This window comes from Carlito syrichta, unplaced genomic scaffold, assembly GCF_000164805.1.
Source record: "Carlito syrichta isolate Samal-C Ts95f unplaced genomic scaffold, Tarsius_syrichta-2.0.1 Scaffold305319, whole genome shotgun sequence".
NCBI lineage: Eukaryota > Metazoa > Chordata > Mammalia > Primates > Tarsiidae > Carlito > Carlito syrichta.
The window spans coordinates 347,686-372,780 of NW_007249415.1; the positions used below are offsets into that span (position 1 = coordinate 347,686).

General features: G+C 51.5%; 1 protein-coding gene and 1 pseudogene across 1 annotated transcript in view; both read right to left on the minus strand.

Annotated features, from left to right (window-relative positions):
* Positions 1–3,425: 3,425 nt before the first annotated feature.
* On the minus strand, positions 3,426–3,797 carry LOC103263915 (annotated as a pseudogene).
* A 3,491-nt stretch (positions 3,798–7,288) lies between these two features.
* ITGB2 (integrin subunit beta 2) overlaps positions 7,289–25,095 on the minus strand; it is a 33,421-nt gene continuing 15,614 nt past the window's right edge. Inside the window, exons 5-16 of the mRNA XM_008061565.2 lie at positions 24,457–24,627; positions 23,165–23,406; positions 22,138–22,293; positions 20,808–20,903; positions 17,055–17,144; positions 15,554–15,694; positions 13,198–13,385; positions 12,703–12,947; positions 11,940–12,159; positions 11,439–11,641; positions 8,208–8,374; positions 7,289–7,890 (exon numbers count right to left, since the gene is read on the minus strand). Of these exons, the coding sequence (XP_008059756.1) occupies positions 7,828–7,890; positions 8,208–8,374; positions 11,439–11,641; positions 11,940–12,159; positions 12,703–12,947; positions 13,198–13,385; positions 15,554–15,694; positions 17,055–17,144; positions 20,808–20,903; positions 22,138–22,293; positions 23,165–23,406; positions 24,457–24,627 (1,982 nt within the window). The 3' untranslated portion in view covers positions 7,289–7,827. The remainder of the gene's footprint in view (positions 7,891–8,207; positions 8,375–11,438; positions 11,642–11,939; positions 12,160–12,702; positions 12,948–13,197; positions 13,386–15,553; positions 15,695–17,054; positions 17,145–20,807; positions 20,904–22,137; positions 22,294–23,164; positions 23,407–24,456; positions 24,628–25,095) is intronic.

The following is a 25,095-nucleotide window of genomic DNA, read 5'->3' on the forward strand; positions in this document are numbered from 1 at the left end:
AACTACCCTCCGCCAAACGGTCACCAATTTCGTTCTTCCCTTACTAATAGTACTGCCTTTCTTCCTACTCCTTTTCCTCCTACTTTCACATTGCTGTACATAGTGCTGCTCCTTGGCCCGGGTTGCTCAATCCCCTCCTCTGCTCACTATCAATAAGACCCAACATTTCCCTTCATGGTTTACCATAATAGGCCACACCCTCTGCTTCTTAAACCAGTCCTTCCCTTCTCTTCCTTCCTCACAGTGTTTTCTTTGTGCCTCATTACAACGACCTTTGCTGGTTGCTGTTCCACTTCCTGCCTCGCCCCACAGTAATAGTACCCTCAACCTGTCTTCCGCCGGAGAGGCCATCACCAAACCTCCCGTTCCACTTTGGGAAGTGGCATCCAACTCCTCTTACCTCTGTATTGGTCTGCCCAGTGTTCCCACTCTCCATTCAAATAACCCTCTCTGTTCAACCACCATAAACTCTACAAATGGGCACTTCCTCCCGCCCAGCCTCTTCTGATGGTGCAACGGCACTCTCCTCTCCCAAACTTCCAATCTCACCTCTCCCTGTATAGTTGTTAAGCTGACCCCATAGCTCTCTCTCTACTCCACTGCTGACCTCCAGGCCCTCTTAACTCCCAAACACTGTCGCAAGAGGGCTGTCTTCCTTCCAGTCATGGTAGGATTGTCCCTAGTTTCCGCAGTCACCTCCATAGGTCTATCAGGAGGGGCTCTTGACTACTCACTATGGGCCATGGAAGACTTACAAAACAAAATCCAACTAGCTTTAGACACCACCTCCGATTCTCTCCAATCATTATAAAGACAAATAACGAGCATAGCACAAGTAGCCCTCCAAAATCGTCGGGCTCTAGATCTCCTAACAGCCGAAAAGGGAGGCAACTTGTCTTTTCCTCCAAGAGGAGTGCTGTTATTACATTAACGAGTTAGGAGTCATTGAACAAAACATTAATAAATTACAACACCTCTCCTCACAACTCCAAGGGGCAAAGCCTTCACAAATCGGCAGCCTATTACAAAACTCCCTACTCACCTGCTTTTGCCTATCGTCATACCTGTCATTCTCATTTTCGGTCTGTGCTCCTTTCTCCCATGTATCATCAAGTTTCTCCAGTCACAACTTTTAAAAATCTCTAATCAAAGCATTAACCAGCTTCTCCTACAGAATTATGACCTCCTGCCCACCGAAGATCCAGGTCTCGACTGTCCCAACCCTACAAACCTCTAACCTTGTCTTCTCATTTCAGACATGCTCGCCTCAAGGTTCACCCCCTCCCACCTACCACTCAGATTCTCAGCATTTCTTGACCACCTTCTTCGTGACAGCTGGCTCCTCCCTTCCCCGTGTCCACTCGATGACTGGCCGGACCAGCTTGCCGTTTTCCACTTACAAGGCACCTTCCAGGACTTCCACCCAAATGACATTTTTTCTTCTGGCGCCTGCTTGTGGGGTCTCATGTGGCTTGTCCTTTCACCCACCTCACCTACTGATGCCCATTTTCAGCAGGAAGTAGCTGGACAGACAAACGCTGCCCCTCTCCCGTATAACCAAAGAGGTGGGCATGACGGGCCACCACCAAGCCACAAGTAAAGCCACATCCCCTCCCTTTCCTGGAAACGGTGACCCGGCAAACTAAAATGGCGATTGAAACGGTGCCTTCCTTTGTTTTTCCTCGGTGCCTTCCTTTGTTCTCCCTCCGCACCCCTTCTCGTGCCCACGAAAAACCCACCAACCTGGATGGAGCCGACCAATAAATCGACTGACAGGTCGCCCTAAGCCCCCTTAAAGGCTGGAGCGTCCTTGCTTCAGCGCTACAACCTGACCCTCAGGTCCTGTAGCCACCGTGTTCGACCCAATAAATCTCTTGGCCTTAACAGGTGTTGAGTCTCTCTGTGCGCCACCGTCTTTCAGTACATATCTTCAGGGGATCCTTAACTTCCCTGTAGTCTATGACCAATCAACTGAAAGATGCAAATCTCCATTTACTCTCTTTTGTTGAGAATATAGTATCAATGGAATCATAAACCTTGTTATTTGTATAACTTTTGTATCAATGTAGTCATAAGTTTCGTGATTTATGTAACTTTTGCTTAATACATGATGTCTCAGGCCTTGTAAACTTCCTTTACTCTATGGCAAGATTGATTAACACTTTTGCTGATCCCTACTGATAAAAGCTGTGAGATACCTCTGATACCTGGCACCAGGAAGTCAGGACCAAAAAATGTCACTATTGATAAAAACAGGCAACTGAATCTCAAGTTCTATACAATGCTCTGCTGGTCACGTGACTAATATATAGGTGCTAACAACTCTGGACTTATAAAAGTGAACTGTATAAAACCTGAAGGGTGAGTGGAACCATTTTAGAAAGACCTTGAATCTGGCTCTGTTCCTGGGATTTGAACTCAGAAATAAACTTCTTTCTACCAGTTCCCTGCCCCTTTGATTTACTGGTATCAAGGAGAGCAGCTGAGCGTTACTCAGACCATAACACTTTCAAACAGACAGAGCCCAAAGAGACACCTCAAAATTACGGCTTTTCTTTCTCTAAGTCAGACAGGTAAGGCTACAGACAAGAAGAATTTTGGGAAGTAAGTTACAGTTTTGTGATTGCTCCCACTACCGTGACTGCATGCCTGTGAGTACCAACCAATGAGACAAGTCTCTCACATTCTCTGATAGCATTCACTCAACCTACAACCCTGAGAGAGAAAGCCACACTGAAGACACGAGGAAAACAAGTCAATCCAGTCTAGAGAACAACATTCAGGGAAAGAGTATCAACACCTTCTTAGAACATCAAAATAAAAAATAACTCCATCAGAGACATCTTGCCAAGGAGCATGTTGAAAGTCCAAAATAGCACCATTCATCAGTGTCTCAGGTTCGGTGGCAGCATCTCCGTCACTTACCACAAGGAAACAATGAGTGTCAAATTACTTCTATACATCAAAAGAGTACATGGGTAGAACATAGAGAGATACAGACAGTTGATGAACATAAACTACTAGGCTTGTTACAGCTAAATGAAAAAAAATGGGGACCTTCAGCCTCTGCAAGAAGCAGTTGGGACCCCTGTGAGTGAAAAGGCAGCAGGAGTGGATGGGTCATGTGAGCATGGTGAGAGTTTGAGCTGTGGAAGACATTCTTGTAGTGAACCAGGCATGATGGCTCACCAGTAAGGGTTGTAGATGTGGATTCACAGGGTGAAATTCTGAGCATTTTCACTTGAGTCAGAATGATTAAAAGACTGGCTTGATGATACCTATTTGTCCATTGTAGATTCTCTAAAGCAAGGCTCAGAGTTCCGTAGTTTCTTCTTATACTTGATGGTTTACACAGAAAAAAGTCCCATATGTGATACCATGACCTCATCAATACCCATACACCATATGTAACACAACCGGAGGTGTTATGATTTTAAAAAGTGAAGGTAACTGATTGGTCCTGCAGGGAGCAGAGAGTTCACTGCTGTCCAGGGTAGTCAGGGAGGCAGCATCGACCTCATCGTCCTTCTTGCGGTTCACTTCCTTTGGGACAGGAAGCCTTCCCTCCATCTCCTAGTTTGGAAATGGTTCTTGATTGACCCAGACGGAGAGTTCTGGGTAGTAAACCATGTTGAGAATCTTAGTCTTGAACTTTTATTCTCCCTCTCTTCAGTCCAGGGAGACCAACAGACAAAAGCCCCGCAACCTGCTCACTCTCCCTCCTCTCTCCACTTGGCAGGAATCGGCGGCTGGCTGGTGGCCAACAGGCGCGCGCGCCTCGGCACCCCGCACCGCGCCCCGGGAGGGGGACAGAGCGGACCGTCGGTCGTCGCCTCGACCCGGCCCCGCCCCAGGAGCCCGGCGCGCTCACCGAAAGTGTTTTAATCCTGGTGAAAATTCCTCCGATTTTGCCTATACAAACGAAACTTCCACTTCCCTACTTCTCAACATTTAATTCCTTTGCAGTTGGTGTTTCTGGGTGGGTCATCCTCACACTTTGCTCTTGAGTAAAGGCTCTTGAGTTAGATTCTGACCCTCTTGGTTATTTTAGGTTGACATTTTGGTGACTGCAGAAAGTACCCGAAGCAAGCCTCCTGTGATCCTTGCCGCTGCTCTGACATTCGGAACTTTGGCACAGTCGCAAGCAGTTTTCACTCATCAAACCTCTTGGGAACTGGTGGGTGGGATCGGGCATGGTTTCTCTCGTGTTTTGACTCTCCCTGGTTTTGACTGAGATTCAAGCTCTGTTCCTGATTTCACACTACATGGGGCTGGAATTGAAGCTTTGCCTTAAGGCTTCGAGGTAGGAATTTCATTTGTTCTTTCTCTAGAGATGTTGCTGTTAGCAGGTATGTGATTTCACTTTCCTTTGAGGTTAAGGCAGTCATGCCCCAGGGATACACTGAGAGCCCGACTCAAAACCAGATCTCTCAGGTATGGACTTCTTTTTAAAAAAGCATTTTAAAACAGTATGGAGACAATTAGCTCCTCAAAGGATAAGCAAGCCTCTTTTGAAGATGGGATACATTTATGACAGCAGTTAGCTATAAAGGGACATAAAGTTTCTTCTAAAGAAAAACTTCAATGTTAGCAAAAGCAAGAAAAGTACTTAGGCCACCTACTGTCTAAGGAAGGACTTTCTATCAATCCAGGTAGATGGAAAGGGATTTTAGATTTTCCTTCACCAAGAAACAAGAAAGAGCTAAAAAGATTTGGGGAACTGACAGGATATTGTAGAAATTGGATCCCTAGTTTTTTGTTTTGTTTTATTTTGTAAAGCCCAGCCTTTACATGCTCTTAAAATGGGACATACTAGACCCTTTAGAGTGAACAGAGTAAAATCAACTAATATTAGAAATAACTTTTTAAATGACATAACTAAAATCCCCAACTTTGGGACATCTAAAGTATAACTTTCATTTTTGTTATTTGCACATGCAAGTGATGGAAATGCTTAATGGCTCCTAAGCAAAAAACATGGAGACCAAATGATGCCAGGTGTGGTGTGGTGTGATGCTCTGTGGGTTCTTTAACTTGTCACAGAAAAGAATTTCAGAGCAAGTCCCAAGTATAGTTTAAGACAGTATGTATTAGAGAGAAAGAGACATGCCCAAAAGGGCATGGGAGTCTTAAGAGCAAGAATGTGTGCTTGCAGTTTACTGTTGACAAGATTTTAAAGGGAGGGGGGAAGGGGTGGGTTGTATAACTTTACACATCTGGAGTTTACAGACACATATTCAATTATCAAAGAGCTTTCGCTCATAGGAATTACCAAATAGCCTATTACTCAGAAAATACAAACTGTAATGACTTTTCAGAGAAACAGGATGCTTACTTGGAGCAGTCTGGAATTAAAACTGTACATGTTTTGCCAAGAAGAAAGATGGTTAAAGAATTAGACTGACACGCAGTGGTGTCCACCTACGAGAAATGACAACTGAACCCAGAGCTGTGGAGAAGACTGTCCACCATCATTAACCAGCCACAGTAGGTTTGACCAAAGTCCTTGTGGGGGAATTCCAGAGCCCCCACCCAGAACTGTGCATTTTGGAGTTACCTGCTGGGGATATTCACCACAGCTTTTATTGGCAGTGAAGTATCTGTGCCATCTGTTTTTTTAAAAAATCATTATGAGTACATTCCTTAAGTATACTTAATTAAGAATTCCTTCCAGGGAGGCTGCATAAAAAGAAGGACATTTCTGTTAACACATTAAGCCACCAAGCTTAATGGCACTGGGGAGGACAAAGAGAGCATTTGAGGGTCTCAGATGTCAGACACGCTTTGGAAGGGCCAGAGAGTGTGGGGCCTGGGTCTGCAGGAGCCCATAGACAGGCAGGGGTTAGCAGGATTCTGGGGCAGAGGGGAGTGCAGAGGAGGGAGAGAGGGCTGTACCCCTGCCCAGAGCCCATTTCCCAGAGCTGGATTAAGCAACCATGCAGTGGCTGCATCCTTGGTATGTGGGGTTGCTCCTATGGGCCTGCAAGCAATTGTTAGCTTTGTAGGTTTTGGAACTGGTTCATACCACGTGGAGCCACTCGGGCTCACGGATGTATCCTTGACCAAGACACAGAAGTCCCCAGACACCCATCTCTTGCAAGCAGTCACAATTCTCAAAGCACTTCCTATGCTAGGCTCTTTGAATACCCCCAGGCACAGGGCTCTGATGATCCTCCATCTGTACCTTTCTTGAACATTAAAAAAAAAAATTCAACAGCACTTTATTTGCTTATTTATTTATTTTTTGAGCTAGGGGAAGTCTCACTCTATTGCCCAGACTGGAGTGGCAGGATCATAGCTCACTACCGCTTTGACCTTCTGGGCTCAGGTAATACTTCCATCTCAGCCTCCAAAGTAGCTGGGACTACAGGCATGCACCACCACACCTGGATAATTTTTAAACTTTTTGTAGAGGCAAAGTCTCGCTATGCTGCCCAGACTGGTCTCAAACTCCTGGGCTCAAGCAATCCTCCTGCCTTGACCTCCCAAAGTGCTGGGATTACAGGTGCAAGCCACTGCATACAGACAATTTATCTTGATTTTAAAAATTTTTTAGAACAAGGTAATGCTACATTGTCCAGGTTGGTCTTGAACTCCTAGACTTGAGTGATCCTTCTGCCTCAACCTCCCGAGTAGCTGGGACTACAGGTGTGTGCCATCTATACTTTTAACAAGACAGAAAACACAACTTGGTTTTGCAACCAGCAAGAAGTGGACCTGGCCTTGGACATGGGGGCTCCCCCTCTGTCCACTCTTCCTCCTTGTGTCTCAGCTATCTCCCCTCCATCCCCTGGTTCAAGACTGGAAAATGTCAAAAGGATTATCTGGAAACTGGCAGGAAAATGTCAGAATAAAACACAACATGGACATAGGGCCTGCAACTTGACTGTGTGTCTTGTGATCACTTCTAGGATTCAGCCAGATCATGACCCCACTTGCCCGACCAAGCCGGGTCCCACACCCTTCGCACAATGGGTGGTCTCTGCTCCCTACTAAACACACTCTGGGCCAGGACCTGTGATTGTCTGGAAAGCCTTCCCCAGGGCAACTGTCTTTTGCCTCTCCTTTCTGAGGGGGCATCACACTACACACATACAGCCCCAGCAGTTGCTACCCACAGATCACACCTTTATGTCAACAATTAGACCTCCCATCTAGCTTTATCTGGTGATTACCAAACCATAGCTTGCCTCACATTCCCTGGAGGACTTGCTGAGCCCAACCATCACACTTCTGATCAGCAGGTCTTGGGTCAGGTGGAGAATTAACACCTTTAGCAAGCTCCCAGTGAGGCTCACCTTGCTGGTCCAGGCCATCCCTGGGAAACTGAGGCACTAGACCAATGGGTCCCACTCCTGGCTGCACACCAGCCTCAGTGGGGGGAGGGGATACAGCAGACACAGTGCCCTGCTTCCATGGGCGGCCCGTACCAAAGTTTTATTATTTTTTTCTATACATATGATTGGTTAACAGTATAATAAGTGGGATATAGTTGTATACCCTGACAAGATTAAATATAAATATATTTGCACCACCTTTAATCAGTCTGCTGTCCTAACTGTTACACAGGGAAATGTGTATCTAATCTTACAAGGCTTAAGCAATTCCTTCTCAACTCTCTATGGAAAGATTGTGCTGATCAGAAGGGGGAGGCGGTCCCTCCTGATGAGTCCATATGAACCTGGGGTATCTGTAACTTGAGGACAGAACATAACACAGTGGACTTCTGGTTAATTGGCGATATTGCCAAGAGCTGTGAGCCGTGTTTCAATTGCAGGATGGGCAGATGTGGTTTGAGGGGTCCGGTCTGGTTGGTCCTGATGGCTTCTAACTCTCAGCAAACTTCGGGTTCATGACTGTGGTGGTGGCGCTCTTGAAAAGTGGGTTATCCTGGTGGAAAACGCAGACACAGGCTTGTAAGTTGTGGTGGGGGGGTGAGGGAGGGCTTTGGAGCACCAACCCTCTTCCTGAGGCTGCAGGTCCACATGGAAGCCATCACTGGGGAGGAACAGAAACAGGGTGGCCCTCCCAGGGTCCCGTCCACAGGGGCAACTTTACCCAGAGCCATGTGCACTCAGAGGACAGGTTGTGGTGGTGGTGGGGTGGGGTGGGGTGCAGCCACAAGTAGGATCCATGGGTTCCCACTCAGAGCTCCCAGTGAGAGAGGCATGCGCCTTCTGTGTGGGCCCCCGAGGATGGCCACTCACATTGTTCCACTGGGACTTGAGCTTCTCCTTCTCGAAGCGCTTGTATTCCCGGAGGTCACTCAGGTGGGTCAGGGCCTTCCAGATGACCAGCAGGAGGAGGCCAATCAACACGACGCCTGCCAGGGTGCCCCCGACAATGGCAGCAATATTGGGGCCCTTCACACATTCTAAGGAGGAGGCACATGCACATATGTGCTGCAGCGTCAGGTCTGCCAAGTCTGTGGCCATACACTGTGCTCCATTGGACAGAGGCTCCCACAGCCTGGCTCACTGTCCATCACTGTGGCCACAGGTCCATGAGAACTCTGCCCAGCCCCCACCAGGAATGAAGCCAGGCCCTGCGGCTTCACATGAGACCTAAGAGCTGCCTGGCACAGCCCCTGCTCACAGAGATGAAGGTGGGGCCAGGTCAGCAGCCACACAGGGCAGAATACTAATACCTAGGGAAGGAAACAGTGACTCCCACCATTGCATGGCAGAGTTTAAGTGTGGAGACTCATGGTGTCTCTGCTGGAGTTTGCTCTCTGGAGAGGTCACAGCATGGTAACCAATGGCAGGAATCAGACACTGACACTAGGACAGGCAAGGCCACTAGGGGATGAGTATGGTGGGGTGCCAGCAACCACAGCAGCTGGCCCAGCTTCCTGGGCGTGGGGACTCAGGGCTTCAGTGGGCCACATCCACAGCCCTGACCATAGGACAAGGGCACTAATGCTCAGTGCCAGCCCCTGTGGCCTGATCCCTGGCACCCATGTTTCTGCCATTCCAGGGAAGCCTGCTGTCCTCATAGAGGTGAAGTAACTTGACTAAGCTTGCACAAATCCAGACATGAACCCGAGCCTGACCTGGAAAGGCCTCTGCCATGTGGGTCATGGGCTCTGGGCACCGCCCATGGAGGCTCTGAGCCTACCTACTCTCTTTAGGTCCCATCTTGTGTGGGGGCAGTTTTGGAGGGGGATTGCTTCCAGGTCTCAGACCTGCAAGAGTCTTGGCAGGCTGCTGGTCCACACCTCATGGAGCACCCCAGAAGCCTCTCCAGCCCTGGCCCCTTTGCTTCCGAGTGGGAGAGCTGGGTATGCTGGGGGTTTCATGGTGTTAAAATAGAGACCATAAGATTGACAGACTCTTTGTGGCAATGAGATACCAAATTATAAACGGGACCTGCCACTGTCCCTGTCTTGTGGTTGGGCCCACTGTAGCCCTACATACCCCAGTCACACACCCTACACTTAAATAATTTTTCTTTTCCTCTAGCAGCTAAACTAGTCTGGCCTCAAGATAAGCAATGCTGAGCCAACTGCAGCCCACCTATCAGCAGATGCTAACTAACTGACCCCAACTCTGTCCTGCTAGTCATAACTACAGCTTTCACTGGACAAGAGACTGATTTCAGTGCCTTTCTCCTGGTGAGAGACCGCCAACCATGAACCTGGCTGGTTTACAGAGGCTGCACACTGAGTGAGTGCCTTGTATCCTTCCAAAACCTTTTGACTTACAGAGCCTGACTGTGATACATTGACATGTTAAGTCTCTATCCCAAGGTGAACATAGGTCGTACATTACATGCATGTTTGTTCAATATGCTTGTGTGAGGAATCCCTTTATGGATATTCATGGATCCTCCTGCAACCTCCTGAATATGTATGTTTAGCCAACGTGTTCTGAATAAATCCCTGTCTTTCACCTTCTCACTCTAGAAGTGCCTACCTTTGGTTTCTAGCTGGATGTTACATTTCCTGTCTACAGGCTGTGATCCGTTTGTTTTCTTTGAGTTGGGGTCTTACTTTGTCACCCAGACCAGAGTGCAGTGGCACAATTATGGCTGCTGCAGCCTTGACCCATTGGACTCAGGTAATTCTTCCATCTTCTTAGCCTTCCAAGTAACTGGACTACAGGTGCATGCCACCATGCCTGGCTAATTTTTTTATTTATTGCAGAGTCAAGGTCTTGCCAAGTTGTCCAGGCTGGTCTCGAACTCCAGGGCTCAGGCAATCCTCTCACCTCAACCTCCCGAAGTGCTGGGATTATAGGTGTGAGCCACTGTGCCCAGCCCTGCGATCCCTTCTTAAGAAATAAAGACTTCTCTCCAAATTTATGATCTCCTGATTTTTAAGTTGACAATGTCTGAAACCCTCAAAGCTTATCCCATCCTGTGTGTGGTCAGCCTAAGTCCCAGCATGCCAGAATCTTCTGTGCCTTCCACCCAGTGTTCCTCCCAATGACCTTCTCCACCCCTCACACCATCTGCCAGGCCCTCTGGACCCTCGACCTGACCAGTTCCTCCCAACCCTTCTCCCTGTGTGTGTCCAAGCTCAGGCTCTGTCCACTCCCCCAGTCCTTGCCACATCTGCCTCCCACTGCCAGTTTCCAGACTGAGCAGCTGGCCAATAGGTGGGCTTTTATAAGCATCCTTTGAATGTATTGCTTTCCTGAAATCTGTCATGGCTGCCTGGTGCATTCAGGAGCGGACCTGAACCCCTCCCAGGACTCAAGACACCATAATGACCAGCACCGACCACCTCCGCCCACACATCCTTCCAGTCTGGATGCTTTCCCTGCCCGCTCATAGAGACCTCTGATCCTGGGGACCCCTCCCACTGTCATCTCTGCCTCCTGGTACCCCTGGCACAGCTGACACTGTTAGGCCATGGCTTTCTGACACTTTGCTGAGTGCCTCCCCCCAGTGGAATGTGCACCCCAAGGAGCAGTCAGTGTCACCAAGATCATTACATTGCTGGTTGGTTCTGATTGGAGCCAAATTAGCAGACCAGCAAAGAATGCTGGAGAGATGGCCGTTCCTGGTACCCCTCAGCTGCCCCAGGGTTGAGAGCTGAGCTTGGGGATCCTCAAGTCCCTGCAGTGGTCCTCACACAGCTTCCCTGGGCCTACACCTCCAAGCCTGGGCCCCCTGTCACCAAGTGGAGATAGCCCGCCCGGACCGCGTGATGCTCCAACAAATCCAACCCTTGGTGGTGAGCTGCACTACAGTCAGGACACATGCAATCCGCTCCCAATGAGGAGGCAGATGGGGAAAGGGCAGTGAAGAGAGGCTGGTAGGGCTGGGGCAGGAGGACAGGCTGCTAGCCTCCTGCAATGCCCGCCCAGGATGTCCTGCCCCCTCATCTGCTTCACTGGGCCTGCCTCACTGTGAACACAGGAGACCTCTCTGCCGAGGCCCCTTGGCTGCTCTTTCCCATGTGCCTGCCCTGACTCCTAGCCAGTCAGCCTCACCTCGGCTCTCCTCCACGTGGATGTCATATTGGTCCCACCCATCCCGCTGCCTCAGTGTGTAGGTCATCCAGCAGCCCTCTGAGTCCCGCTCTTTGCAGGTCCTGCCCTTCACGGAGGTGTTCTTCAGCTGCAGGCCCCCGCACGCCATGCTGCAGTTCTTCCCGAAGGGGCCCTTGTCGAACCTCAGGCACTCGGCACAAGAGCTGTGGGAACCGGGGGGCATGAGTATGGGTGCGAGGGTGTGGGGGGGACTTGGGTGTGTGCCTGGGGCCTTGGGGAGGCAGTAGCAGCATGAGGGTGGGGACTGGAACCTGATCCCAGGGGTCCAAGAGAATGGACCTGAGACTCCCCTGGGCAGGGCCACTGCAACTGCATGTGAGAGAGGAGGGCATAGGGGCTGTGCCTGCTGCTACAGAGGGCCCTCTGCTGTGCTAAGGGTGCTCGTTGATGGCTCCCAGGTGAATCTGGCAAGGAGTGACCCTGGGTGGTCTCCATACTCACATGTACTCGCCGCAGGGTGAGAGGCAACCCGGGCACTCCTGGCATAGGGGCGGCTGGTAGCCCTTATCACACTGGCATGCATTGCAGTGGCACCGGCCGCGGCCGCTGCACTCCACACGCCGCTGGTTCAGACAGCCCTCGGTGGCCTTCTCGCACTGGCAGGCTGAGCCCTCAAAGCCTGGGAGGCAGCTGCACTGGCCGCAGAAGCAGAGCCCCCTCCCTGGAATATAGTGGGCCCAGGGCTCACCTCCTGCTTGACCCAGGGACTGAGGCCACCCCCTCCACCTCATGCTGCCCCCAACTTCCCCTGCGGCCTGCTTTCCTGCAGTGCCCTACTGCTGTGACCCCTGTGGCCCCATCCTAGGAGATGAGCATGTCCGAGCAAAGGGCTTATTGGGTACTACCAAGCCCTCCTATTCACCAACCACACTGCCGCCTCCTGCGGAGTCCAGGTCTCCCCATGCCCACCTGTGAACAGGACCCTGATCAGGCTGGGACTATTGCCCCTTGGGGTCCTCCCTATGAGGACACCTCACTCTCACCAACACAAACACAGAGGCAGGGCAGGCTGGAGGTTGTCCAAGGTCCTGCAGCTGCCAATCGACCATGCAAAAGCCATGCCATCTGTTTATCCCTGGCATCCTCTCTCTCTGCTCCCCTCGCCATCTTCCAGCACACAGTCAAGGTCAAGTGCATGCCCAAGAAAGGATGGCAGCTGCCCGCTTGTACTGCCAGCCCCGCTGGGGAGGGACGGTATGCTCACCCAGGCCACCGCAGACACGGCCGTCAAAGCGCTCACAGTTGGTGTTGTCACACTCGCAGTACCGCCCGTAGATCTGCTTGCCTGGGACGTCACTGGCATGACACACACACTGCCCACAGATGCAGTCGCCGAGCCCCGAGCAGAGGAGGGAGCTGTTGTCCTTCCGGCAGCTTCCTTCCAGTTCCTGGCTGCTCCGGCCCTGTGTCTGGCACTCACAGCTCTTCCCAATGTGGCCGGCGTCACACCTAGGTGGGAGGATGTGGGAACAAGGGGCCTAGTCATACAAGGGCAGCAGGCATCAGCTACAGGGCACACTCCCAGGACCCTGAGAGGTGACCCCTGCTACAGGCCACCCCGCCTGCAGGAGGGGCCCCTGGAACACCTACTTCCTGGAGGTGGGAAAGGGTACCAAGGGCCTCCTGTACCTGCCTCACCTGCAGATACCTGCCCTGGGGGGTGGGAGAGAGTGCCAAGGGCCTCCTGTACCTGCCTCACCTGCAGATGCCACACTCCAGGACGCCCTTGCCGTGGCAGAGGCTGCGATCTTGGCTCTGATTCCGGCACTGGCAATCACACTGGGGAAGGACCTGCACAGTCACTGTGTCTGTGAAGCCCAGTGGCCGGATGACAAATGATTGCTCCTGGATGCACTCTGTGGCTGTGACCTTCACCTGGAAGGTGATCTAGAGGGAGTGGCAGAGATTAGGCGGGACCCTCTGGTGCCAGGGTCTTGACCTACCTTCTCCCAACCCCTTGCCCACTGGCCTCTGCAGGAGCCCTAGGGAAGCTGGCCAGCATAGCCCTAGGGAAGCTGGTCAGCATAGGCTCAGGACCTATGAGGCCAGAGCAAGCTGGTGACGTCCTGACCAGCTCCTGGGATCTTTGTGTGGCCAGGCAGTGGAAGGGCGATGTCTTCTTCCAAATACTTCTTAAGCATGCAGTAAAAGGAATTTAATGTGACTTTTGGGGGACAATTTGTCCACATAATTTGTCCATAAGTCCATTCTGCCAAGATGCCAGAATTCCACAGGAAGTCCAAAGTCATGAACATAGTGTTCTACTCTGACCCTGGGACCGCAGATGGTGGCAATGAAGGCTGGACACTGTGGGTATAAGCATACCAGACGCCAACACTGGCTGTGGGGAGCACCAATATGTCCAAGGCAAGCCACAGCTAAAATGCTAAGTGAGTTTCCACAAGGGGCATTGAGGTGGAACACAGTGAATGTAAAAACAGAGGGAATGCATGAGACCTGGTACTCGAGAACACAGCAGGGTGACTATAGTCAACAGTAATGTATAGTATATTTTAAAATAACTAACAAACAGAATGGGAATACAAAAAAATGATAAATATTTGAGGTAATGGCTACCCCAGCTAATGTGATGTGCTTATTACATATAGTATGTCTGTATCAAAACATCACTGTGCCCCATAAATGTATATATCTACTATGTAGCTGTGTGGTAATTGTCCGGGTATTGATTCTTTCCCTATACCTGGCTTCTTTCTGCCCCTCTGCCAGGGAGCAAACTCTAGCCAAAGCTGGTTTCTGCAGGGTATACATATTCCCAGTAATGGGATGCAGGTTATCGAACAGAGTTAATCACCTTACTTGCTGTAACTGTAAACACCATGTAAGCAATCTGAACAATTAACTTGCTTGCTTGTAAAACTTCTTGTTGTACTGACCCGATTCTTTCTTCACCGACTGGCTGCCATCTGTGCCTCCTATAAGTCCTAATAAACCAATGTCTTTCCCCAATGGACATGGTGACTTCTTTGGTATAGGTAAAGAACATTACATGCAAGTCCTCTGAGATTTGGAGTTACTGTGTTACCATACCCATTAAAATTTTTAAAAATGAGACATTTAAAAAAATGCAAAAGAGATTTTCAGACAATATTTAAAAAGATGGAGCAGAACTATCAGTAAAAATGTATAACAAGCTACCAGCAAATTAGAATACAACTACATAAATTCCAAGTAGATTACTCCAAAATGAGGGGAAATATTTTGGTGAAAATGCACATACAGCATTTAGTAAGTAATGTATTTGGAAGAATTCCAATATCATATTTAAAATGTAATGAAAGATGGGCAACCCTGTTGGGTCCCCTCCCACTGTGGAAGCTTTTCTGTCCTCTCAATAAATCCTGTTTTCTCACTTTAAAAAAATGTAATGAAAGCATGTATTTTGCTGGATATTAGTTCATAACCAGCAAAAAGATAAACTGAATGACTAGATAATACATTTAAAGCTAAAATATTAGGGAAATAACTCAATGCTTGCTTCTGATCACCATGTGCCCTGTGCCTTAATGTTTTTGTCAAAAAACAAAATGAAATACACACAAAAAAATCAGGAAAACTAATCCACCCTGATTTGTTGTTTGCATCTGCTCTGTCATGGGGTGCTGTCATCACTCAGTCTACACTGGCTCCTCCCAGGGATTTGGATTTCCTCTGTGGTGTTAATAACTAGAACTGTGTGGGCCAAGGAGTGTGCTAAGCACCCTCCCTGTGTTCACTCCATGATGTTTAAAATAGAAACTTCACAAGAAAGTTTCTGGCTTTGGCTGAGAGGATGCTTCAAGGAAAGAAAAGTGGACCAGTCAGTGGATGCTGACTGCCTCCCCATTTGCTTCCCTTGGTGTCTCTACATGCCAGTGGGTAACTTCCTGGGCCCTTCCAGCATGCTGGGATTGAGACCCTTGGTAATTCCAGCTGTCCCTGAGACTCTTCCAGCATGCTGGGAAGGAGACCCTCAGTCCATCCAGTTGTCCTCATGGCTCTCCAGCATGCTGGGATGGAGACCTTTGGTCCCACAGCCTTGTAGCCAAGCTCACCGGGACGTTGATCTGCACACCGTCACAGTCCCCTTTGGGCTGGTTCATGCTGGACACTCCGTTGCTGCAGAAGGAGTCATAGGTGACTCTCAGGGTGTTGGGGAGGAGGCTGTGGTCCAGGAAGACCCTGGAGGAGAGTTTCTGTGGGCAGATAGTGGCCACTTAGGGTTAAGTTGTTGTGCCATCTGTTCCTCCTTGGCACATGGCTGGGCCCGTCTCCATTTCATCTCTTCGGGTCATCAGCAACACTAATGACACATGCATCCACTGAGGGCACAGCAGGATATGCTGAGGATGGCAGGGCTGGCAGAACTGCCAATACCACAGTCCTGCCCCCAAGACAGGCCCACTGCAGGACCAGGGCAGGATGTGGGCCCATGGGAAGAGGGGCTTGAACTGCTCCCCTGACCCCAGAACCCCCAAGGCCTAGCACAGGGCAGGAGCTAGATATACTGATTAAGTGAGGAGGGAGATGGAGACAGAGGTAGAGAGAGATCAAGATAGAGACAAAGAGGGGGGCAGAGATAGAAACAAAAACAGACAGAGGCAGAGAAACAGAGACAGAAAAAGAGAGAGACAGACACAGAGGACACAGAGAGAGAAACAGAGACTGAGGCAGAGACACACAGAGAGAAACAGAGACTGAGGCAGAGAAACAAAGAGAGACAGAGACAGAGAAAGATACAGAGAGACAAAAACAGAGAGAGATAGACACAGAGAGATAAGGAAAAAGTCAGAGAGAGAGAGAGAGAGAGAATGAAAGATGGAGAGACAGAGAGAGGGACAGAGACAAAGAAACATTTACAGACACAGAGAGACAAAAGACAGAGAGAGACAGATGTAGAAAGACAGAGAAAGAAGAAAGAGAGAGACAGAAAGCAGTGTTGGTGGTTGAGCTGAAGCTGGTGGTATTATCCATGCCATCCGTGCGAAGGCAGAAGCCCCACAGGCAGGGGCTGGAGTGCAGGGCCTGCTTTGGGACTGGGGCTCATGGGGGCCACCAGAAGCAAGTGGAACCTCCTCTTTGGGGCTCTGGCTTAATTCAGTGACAGCAGTGTTTACTGGAGTCCCTGACATGCCATGCTCTGTCAGGTCACCAGGATGGTTGGCCTAGAAGGACCGCACGCCAGAACTTCCAGACTGTCTGTCACTTGGGGTAGGTTTCCAGAGTGGCCGGGACCTCTGGGACCCTGAGCAGTGCCTGGTGCCTACCCTATGTCCACCAGGACTGTGGGTCCCCAGAGGCTGCAGCCCTGAGGTAGCTGGATGGGCCACGCACCAGGGAAGACTTCAGTGGGCAAGGGCATTTCCCGTGCTTGCCCAGGATGGGGTATGGGCAGCCAAGATACCAGGGACACCCAATCCCCAGAGCATCTTCATAGGACCCAGGGCTCCCTGCCTGGACCACTCTCTGCTGAGCTGCAGCAAGGGCAGGTTGCCAGCCACCCCAAGTATCTAGCCTGGCCCCTGCGGGTTCACCCACCTGGCAAGGGAGACTCACATTATAAGCGTCCTTGATGAGCTGAACCACATTGCTGGAGTCCTCCGTGAGCTTTCCAACGGCTGATTTGGGGATGATCTCGGTTAGCTTCTGTTGGGCAAGAAGACCAGGCAGGAATAGCTAGGACCTGGGGCCATGGGACCTCGTGCCTGCCCAGGCTTAGCACACCAGGGGACTCCATGCCTGTGGAATGGCTGGGACCACCCACGGCAGGGTCTTATTTAGTGACCAGAGCACATTCTCAGCGTGTGAGAGAGGGTGCTCAGGTGAGGTTGGCGGCGCTGCTCATCCCTATGGGGTAAATGTTCCCACCCTGGCTTATTCCAGGCAAGTGATATGGTTGTCCCCACTCACCGGGGTTTCCACCATGCAGGGACAGTAGGTGGAAACAGCCCCAAGAACCTGGATCATCGTAAAATGTGGTAAAATCACCAGAAAGTGGCAAGTTCTTAGTGCTTCAATTAGTTTACATGACTTGATTCTAACATCGGTGTTAAACAGCTCTGGGATGGACAGGCTGGGCACCTGTGATGCAGACGGGTCCCATCCCCCACCCCCTCGCTTAGTTCAAGGGTCATGCCATGTTCTAGTCACTTCATCATCCAGGAAACCAAAACAGACGGTCAGGTTCTGGCCCTGCTAAAACCCTCCCATGACTCCCCAAAGCGAATCCAGTCCCTCCACAGAGCATATGAGGACTGTCACAGCCTGGCCACCTCCTCTGATCTCCACCACCCACACCCATCTGTGCCAGCTGCAGGACCTGCCCTGGCTTGGGGAGCGGGGCTTATTCAGTCCTGTCCTGGTAAGCCTGCTCTCCATGCTCCAGAAACACCTTCCAGGAGAGTCAGCATGTGCTGTCCACATGTGCTGCCTGTGCCTTGACTACCCAGGATCACCATGGGTGGGGGTTGGAGGCTGAGACTGAGGAAGGCTCGTGAGCCCCAGGATGCAGCAGGTATGACTGGGGTGGTAGTCTCTGGCCTCTGCTCCTACCCAGTCAGTGTTGCATCCTGGAACCTAACAACTGCTCTGAAGAGCAAAGGATGGGACCTGCTCCAGCCCCCTTGTGGGGGTGGGGTGGGGGGAAGGCACCCATGGCCCACCTACAGATGGGCTGCAGGGCCCCCAGCCCATCCCTGCAGCTTGGTCAGCTCCCAGCCCACTCCAGGGAGTCTCCTGGACATCTGCCACCACTTCCACACCTCCCAAAGGGTTCTGTTTCCACTCCAGCGTCCAGGAAGCCTGAGAGCAGGAAACCCCGGTCTCACTGCAGCCTGACTGGCACATGGGAGCTCGTCCCTGGGCCCAAGCCTAACATGGATCCCAGTAGCTCAAATGTGCGCTTCACAGAGGCATCACCTTCCTAGGACTCTACTCCACATCCTCCAGCCCTAAGTAGCAGAGGGCGGGTGAAAGGCTGAGCCACGCAGAGTTGCAAGCAGGAGGGGGAGGAGGCCTGGTTCCCTCTTGTCCATTTTGATGAAAATGGTGGGATGACAAGAAATGGCTATTGCTGAGGTCACTGTCTGGAGGAGGGTAGCTTGGCTTTTTGGGGTAGCTGCTCCCTGAATTCGCTGAAGGTGAGCTCAGTGCCCCACAACAGGCCTCCTGGGCAGACACCATGGCCCCTTTCACAAGAAACAGGATTCAGCGTAGGAAAAGGGCCTGGGTTGTTTAGCATAAGTGATAGGGCTGGGACTTGAGGTCATCCACCAGGCCCTGATGATGCTTGAGCACTGGTCACTGAACTGTGTGACTCATGGTGAGACCATGGCCCTCCTCTCAGGTCTCCCCACACAGTGCCTCGTTCTGGTCCTTGGGACCACATGTTGCGCAGGCTGCTGTGGGTGGAGGTTCCTTCCAGAAGGGATGGGCAGCATTTCCTTCCCTTCTGGCAAGTCCCTGTTGCGCAGAACAGGATTACCCCAGCAGGTCTGGGTGGGCCACACCCTGAAGAGTCCAAAGAGTGCTTCGCCCTGGCTGGGATCCTAGGGGGTGAGCTCTAGCCCTTGGGATGTCTTGGCTGATGGAACATCTTTGTTTACCTGGGGCCTGGGCTACATGAGATGGTCCAGCAGTGTGATTTAGGGTGGACCTGACCCACTCACTGGGGATGCTACAAAGTATGACTCAGGGTAGAGCCTGGACAGTGTTGGGTCAATCACTGGAGGGCTAGAGACTGAGGTCAGCTGCAGGGACAGGAAACAGGATTCATGGTAGGAAAAGGGCCCAGGGTCATCCAGCATGAGTGACAAGCCTGGGACTCCAGGTCACCCACCAGGCCCTGTCGATGCTGGAGAACTGGTCACTGGACCATGGGATCCACGGTGAGATCATGGCCCTCCTCGCAGGCCTCCCCACACTGTGTCTTGTTCTGGCCCTGGGACCATGCACTTTGCAGGCTGCTATGGGATGGTCAGTCATACCTCTGTGAGCACCTGGGGCAATGATCCCAGCTTGTTCTTACACATGTTGCTGGAAGGACTAGGCACTGTCCACACCTCTGGGGAGGGATGCTGCGAAGCTCATGCTTGGTCTCTCCTGGATTCCACTCATGCACCTTTTGCCTTAGCTGACTCTAATTTGTATTCTCCACTGTAATAAACCAGACTGTAAGCTCAGTGGTTTTCTGAGCTCTGTGTGTCCTTCAGCAAATCACTGACCTGAGTGTGGTCTTGGGAACCCAACTACGCCTGAGCTTCTTGAACACACCAACTTGAACCCCGGAGACACCACGCAGCACAGCCTGTTTTCTCATGCTAGGTTGTATACCTGGCACCAGCAGGACAAGACAGTGCCCAGAGGCAGAGGTGATGAGAAGCTGCAGGGTGTCATGCTGACCACCAGAATATCTTCTCCTCCACCCATATTCTGTGACTCCTTTGGATCCAGTTCCTGCTGTCTTCAGAGATGAGTGAATGGGTGAGACCCTCTGCTCTATGGGCTAAGGGTGCTCTGGCAACAAGGGCCAGACTCTGCCTTCCTCCAGAAGCCTTTATTTTTTCCCCACACTGGTAGAGGGAGATGAGCTCCATGGCCACAGGGCATTGAGGAAGTTGGGCCTGGTTCCAGTTACACTTTCCAGACCCAAAGTGCAAGGTTTGGACAGTGGGGCAGGAGGCAGAGGAGGGGGTTGCATCCTGCTCCAGGTGGGTGGATGACACAGTGCCGAGTTCCAGGGATTTTTGGTTTTGTTTTGGTTTCTGCTATTTATTGAGGGCATTTATTGAAGGCCCTCCCAGTCAAAAGATGGAAGGAAGAATGTTCTCTGTGTGACAAGCTGTGTTTCCTGGGAGGCAGCCATCAGGGGACCCTTGTGAAACTCCTCAAGCTCTCAAGACTGTGAATTGCCCTGCATGCATCTTATACTTCACAAAGTGTTTATGTGTAAATGAACATGACATAAAACAAGAAAGTATCCATAAAACAAAGACTTGGACCTGCAGACCCAAGACACTTGCCATGTCCCAACAAAAGCAGAAAGTTCACCTCTGACACCAAATGCGTGTGGTTAATGTGACTGAGGTTCCAGGACAGGGAGGAGTTCCCTCCTGTACCCACACATAGGTGTCATGTTGCCTGATGGAAATCCCAGGCTCTGCACCTGTGGGAAGCTGTGGCCCCCCGCCAGTCACCTGCCTATATGCCTAGCATGCAGAGGCAGCGCTGAGCCCCTTGTGGCTCTGGGGCGAGCACTGTCCAGGTGAAGAGGTGGGTTCCACCCTCCTGCTCAGGACCCACTTCACTTACTTCATAGGTCTTCACCATCCTTTCCGTCACTGCGAAGATGGGTTGGATGTTGTTTTCTGCCAGTTTGTGCGCCAGCTGGCCCACTGACGGGTAGTCCTGAAGAGAGAGATGCTGGTCAGCTGCTTGAGCCTGGGACTGGCCCCCTGGGTGCCCCTGCCACCCATGGAAGCAACTGAGTAGGGCCCAGCAGATGGAAGGACAGCTCAGTGCAGCCCCCCTCATGTGCTGGGGGCACCTTCTCAGGGCTCACAAAGGCAGGAAGTACAGGATGATGGGGGCACCTGTCAGGTTGGGCATAGTTAGGAAAACATGGAAAGTTATGACATGCTTTTTGATCAATGCATGGACAAAGAAACCTAGTCGGAGATAACCTCCCTAGGCTTCCGGAATCGACCAGAGCATGAGCAGCACTTTGTGGTGTCCATGCCATGGGGTGCTGGGAAGCACCTTGGGTGTCTCCTGGGGGCAAAATCCCAGACGCCTCCATAGCAGCCTTTGCTCTCACTCTGAAGGACACCCACTTTCAGCATGTGGCCCCCTGCTCAGGCCTGGGGACTCCAGATGTAGGACCCTGAGTTGTGTTATCTTTAGAGTCCTTTGCAGCCCTCAGAGGAGGTTTCAGTCTGTGAGGGCATCCTGTCACAACCGGCAAGGGCAACCTCCATGAGAGGTGGTGGCCTCGGGCAGCTGCACATCCAGCCAGAGCGTACCTGACTCTCCATGCAACAATGGACCTCCGTGGGAGGGAAGCTCGTCCTGGCCCAAGTAGCATCCTGGCCTTCCTTCCCTTCTATCCCTCCAGTGCACTTTCCTTAGGGTCCCTGCAGCCCCCTCCCAGCCCATGCTGGTGGCGGGTAGTTCCAATTGAGAGGCAGGACCGGGGGCAGTCCACGTGGCACTTGGGGCAGCATGAAGCCCAGGGAGGAGGCAGGCACCCAGGATGGGATCCCTGGCCCAAGGTGAGTCTTGGGGAAGGCAGGGAGGCCCCAGATGCAGCTGGGGTGCAGTGATGGTGTCTGTGGGCCCCTATTACCTGCCAGCCCTGAGCATAGGGGCATCAGGGCGGTAGACCATCAGCAGGGCCCTTGCATGTCCCATGAGGGTGAGGCTGGGCTCAGCCTGGTGGCCTCAACCACCCACTGCCTTCCTTGGCCTGAGACCCTCTCGAGAGGCTCAAGGCTGCTGCTTGGGGCTTCCAGAAGTTTCTTCATTGATTTGCTATTCAGGTTGGAAGAAGGTTCTTGTGACCTGCCCTCTCGTACCTTTTGTAAACGCTGTCCTGCCAGGCAGTATCTCAGAGTACACAGTGGGGGAATGGTGGCACACTCACAAATTCATTACTGCGTTTGTACATGTTGTCTTCCAGGTGGCAGTGGCCATCATTGGGGGTCAAGATGGCACCCAGCTTCCCGTCTCCTGCAAAGTGGAAGCCATCATCCGTGGCGAACACCAGCAGCCGCGTGACGTTGCGCCAACCAATTTCCTCCTAGGAAGAGGACACCAGGGTTACCTGCCTCAGTTTTCCCATCTGGGACCTGGCAGAGACAGGTGGCCCCTAAGCTGGCACTGTTGTCCCTTTCTGCAGCTGTGGGAGACTGTAGAGACAGTACCCAATCCGGGGGCAGCCTCAACTCTTGAGGTCCCTGTGTCCAGTCAGATGCCAGGGTCTAGGAGGAGAAGATGACCTCCCAAATGCCCTGTGAGTGAGAAGGGGAATTGAGATGCATGTCTAGAGTTATGGAGAGAGGCACTCCCTGCAGTCCTTGCATTTCATCCTAGGGAAATAATCCCCAAGAGAAAAAAATACTCGCAGAAATGTTGACCACAGTGTGAAAACAGCACAAAAGAAGAGAGGACCTTTGGGAACCATAGTGGAGTGTTGAGCCCACCAGGGGTGGCCCCCTTGAGGGTGTACATGTGGAAAATGTGTGTGTCCTAAGCTGTGGCCTCATATATGCATGGACAGTGTGTGTCTGCCCTTGGCCCTCAGGGACAGCTGAGGGGGTTGTGAGGTGAGGACCACGAGTAGCCTGAAACACGGGCCTGGGGACTGTGATCATTCTGTTATGAGAACCATCCAACGACAGAGCAGGCACCACATGGGAGGGGACATGCTCAGGACAGTCATTGCTCTCCCACCCTCCCTTCCTTTCCCATTCCTCTCTCTCCTCCTTTCTCCCTCCCCCCGTTCCTTTCCTCTCCCTCTTCCTCCCTCCTCCCTTCCCTAGGCTCAGCTGGCCATAGTGGGGCCATCAACTCAAGTCCCTGAGCCTACTTGCCCACCCGTGCAGGATCCCCAGTGCCTGAGGAAGACTCCCTTATGGGGAAATGCAGAGATCCCAGCGGGGCGGCCTTACCGGACAGGCAGCCACCTGCATCATGGCGTCCAGCCCACCCTCGGGGGCATCTAGGTTCCCTGAGATGAGCTGCTTGCCGACCTCAGTCTGGAACTGGTCAGAGTTGCTGGTGAGCTTCAGTACATGCCTAAAGGCGAATGGCGGCTGGCAGTCCTTTTCCTTGTTGGGGCACGGGTTCCTCAGCTTCTCAGGGTGCGTGTTCACAAAGGGCAGCACGGTCTTGTCCACAAAGGACCCAAAGCCTGTGAGCACGTAACAAGGCTGGGACTCAAGGGACACCAGGACAGAGCCTCAGCTTCCCCATCTCATAGCAGGGCAAGGGGAAAGCAAGATGGTGCATGTGGTAGTGCATGTGAGCACAGGAGTGCATGTTGAGATAGCACCTGTATGCACATGTGTGGTCATGTGCCTGGGAACCTGAGAGTGTGTGATCAGGTACATGTGTGAGCAAAGGGGGGCCATGTGAGTCCCTGTGTGCATGTAGGATCTTGTACATGAGAACATGACTGTGTGTGCAATCACACACAGAGCACAAGTGTGTGCATGTGTGCTCCCATGTGCATGTGTGTGATCACGTACATATATGAGCACAAGTGTGTATATGTGAGTCCCTATGTACACATGTGGTCTTGTACATATGTGAGTACAACTGTGTATGCTCATGCAACTGTGTGAGCATATGTTCACATGTTGAGCATACAGTATATATCCCTGCATGTAGAGAAGGCAGCAGAGTACTATTCTGTGGGGCAGCACTGGGTGGGGCTGAGATGTCCCCTGTCCATTACACACATGTGTACCTGAGACTTGCACTTGGTAACGAGTCAGTGCTTGTCGAGCACTGAGACCCTGTGCTCAGAAGAGCTGCTGTGATTATTCTAGAATGCTGTGATTACAGTGTAGCCTACACCTTTGTGGTCCCTAACGTTTAATAATTAGCACTGTGAGACTCTTGTCTTTTAAACAGACCAAAAATGAATAAAAGAAGGAGGATGAGGAAGAAGAGGAGGAAGTGGAGGGTTAGATGGTGCCTGAAAGCCTTGGAGAGCCAGTGACTGAAGGGCATGTGGGCCATGGATGGCATGTGGACCATGGATGACTCCAGGGATGCAGCATCTGGAGCATGTGGAGATGCCCTCTGTACCCCACCCTGGGAGACTACATACAGGGATGTTTGTCTGTGCCTTGCCCCAGGAGCCCATGTGCAGGGATGTTTGTCTGTGCCCTGTCTGGGGAACCCATGTGCAGGGATATCCATGGGCCACAGGGTCTGGGCAAATACCAAACCTCACCAATGCGGCCTGACTCAGTGATCTCATTGAGGGCCCGCAGTAGGTCTCCACCCAGTTTCTTCACATTGATGAGGTCGTCAAGCATGGAGTAGGAGAGGTCCATCAGGTAGTACAGGTCGATGGGGTAGCCCTTGGCCCTCCGGAAGGTCACATTGAAGGCGGCTGCCTGACCTGTCAGCAGGAACCCAAGACAGTGAGTGGCACCTCACACTCCCAGGTCCTCAGATCCCCCCCCCACCCAGTGCATCTGGTGGGAGAGCTGGAGATCAGACATGGGGCTCCTGGAGAGGCTTAGGTTTCAGAGGAAGGACACACCCTCCCAAATGCAGTCACATGCTGCATGACACTATTCTGGTCAATGAGGGACCATGTATCCCATGGTGGTCCCATAAGATTATAATGCCGTATTTTTGTTTTGCTTTTTTTAAAACATATTTTTTATTTTAAAATTGTGGGGTACAGGTAAGGGTTAGGTATACAAATATCGTTCAGGCAAGCTTGTCCCAGACAGATATTGACTACCATTAATCCCATCACCTTTGCCCTCCCTGTCCCCCCCATAGATTCCCACCACTGTCGATCCTTTTCTTATAGTATTATGATAGATGTTCAAGGTCCATTTATGAGTGAGAACATGTG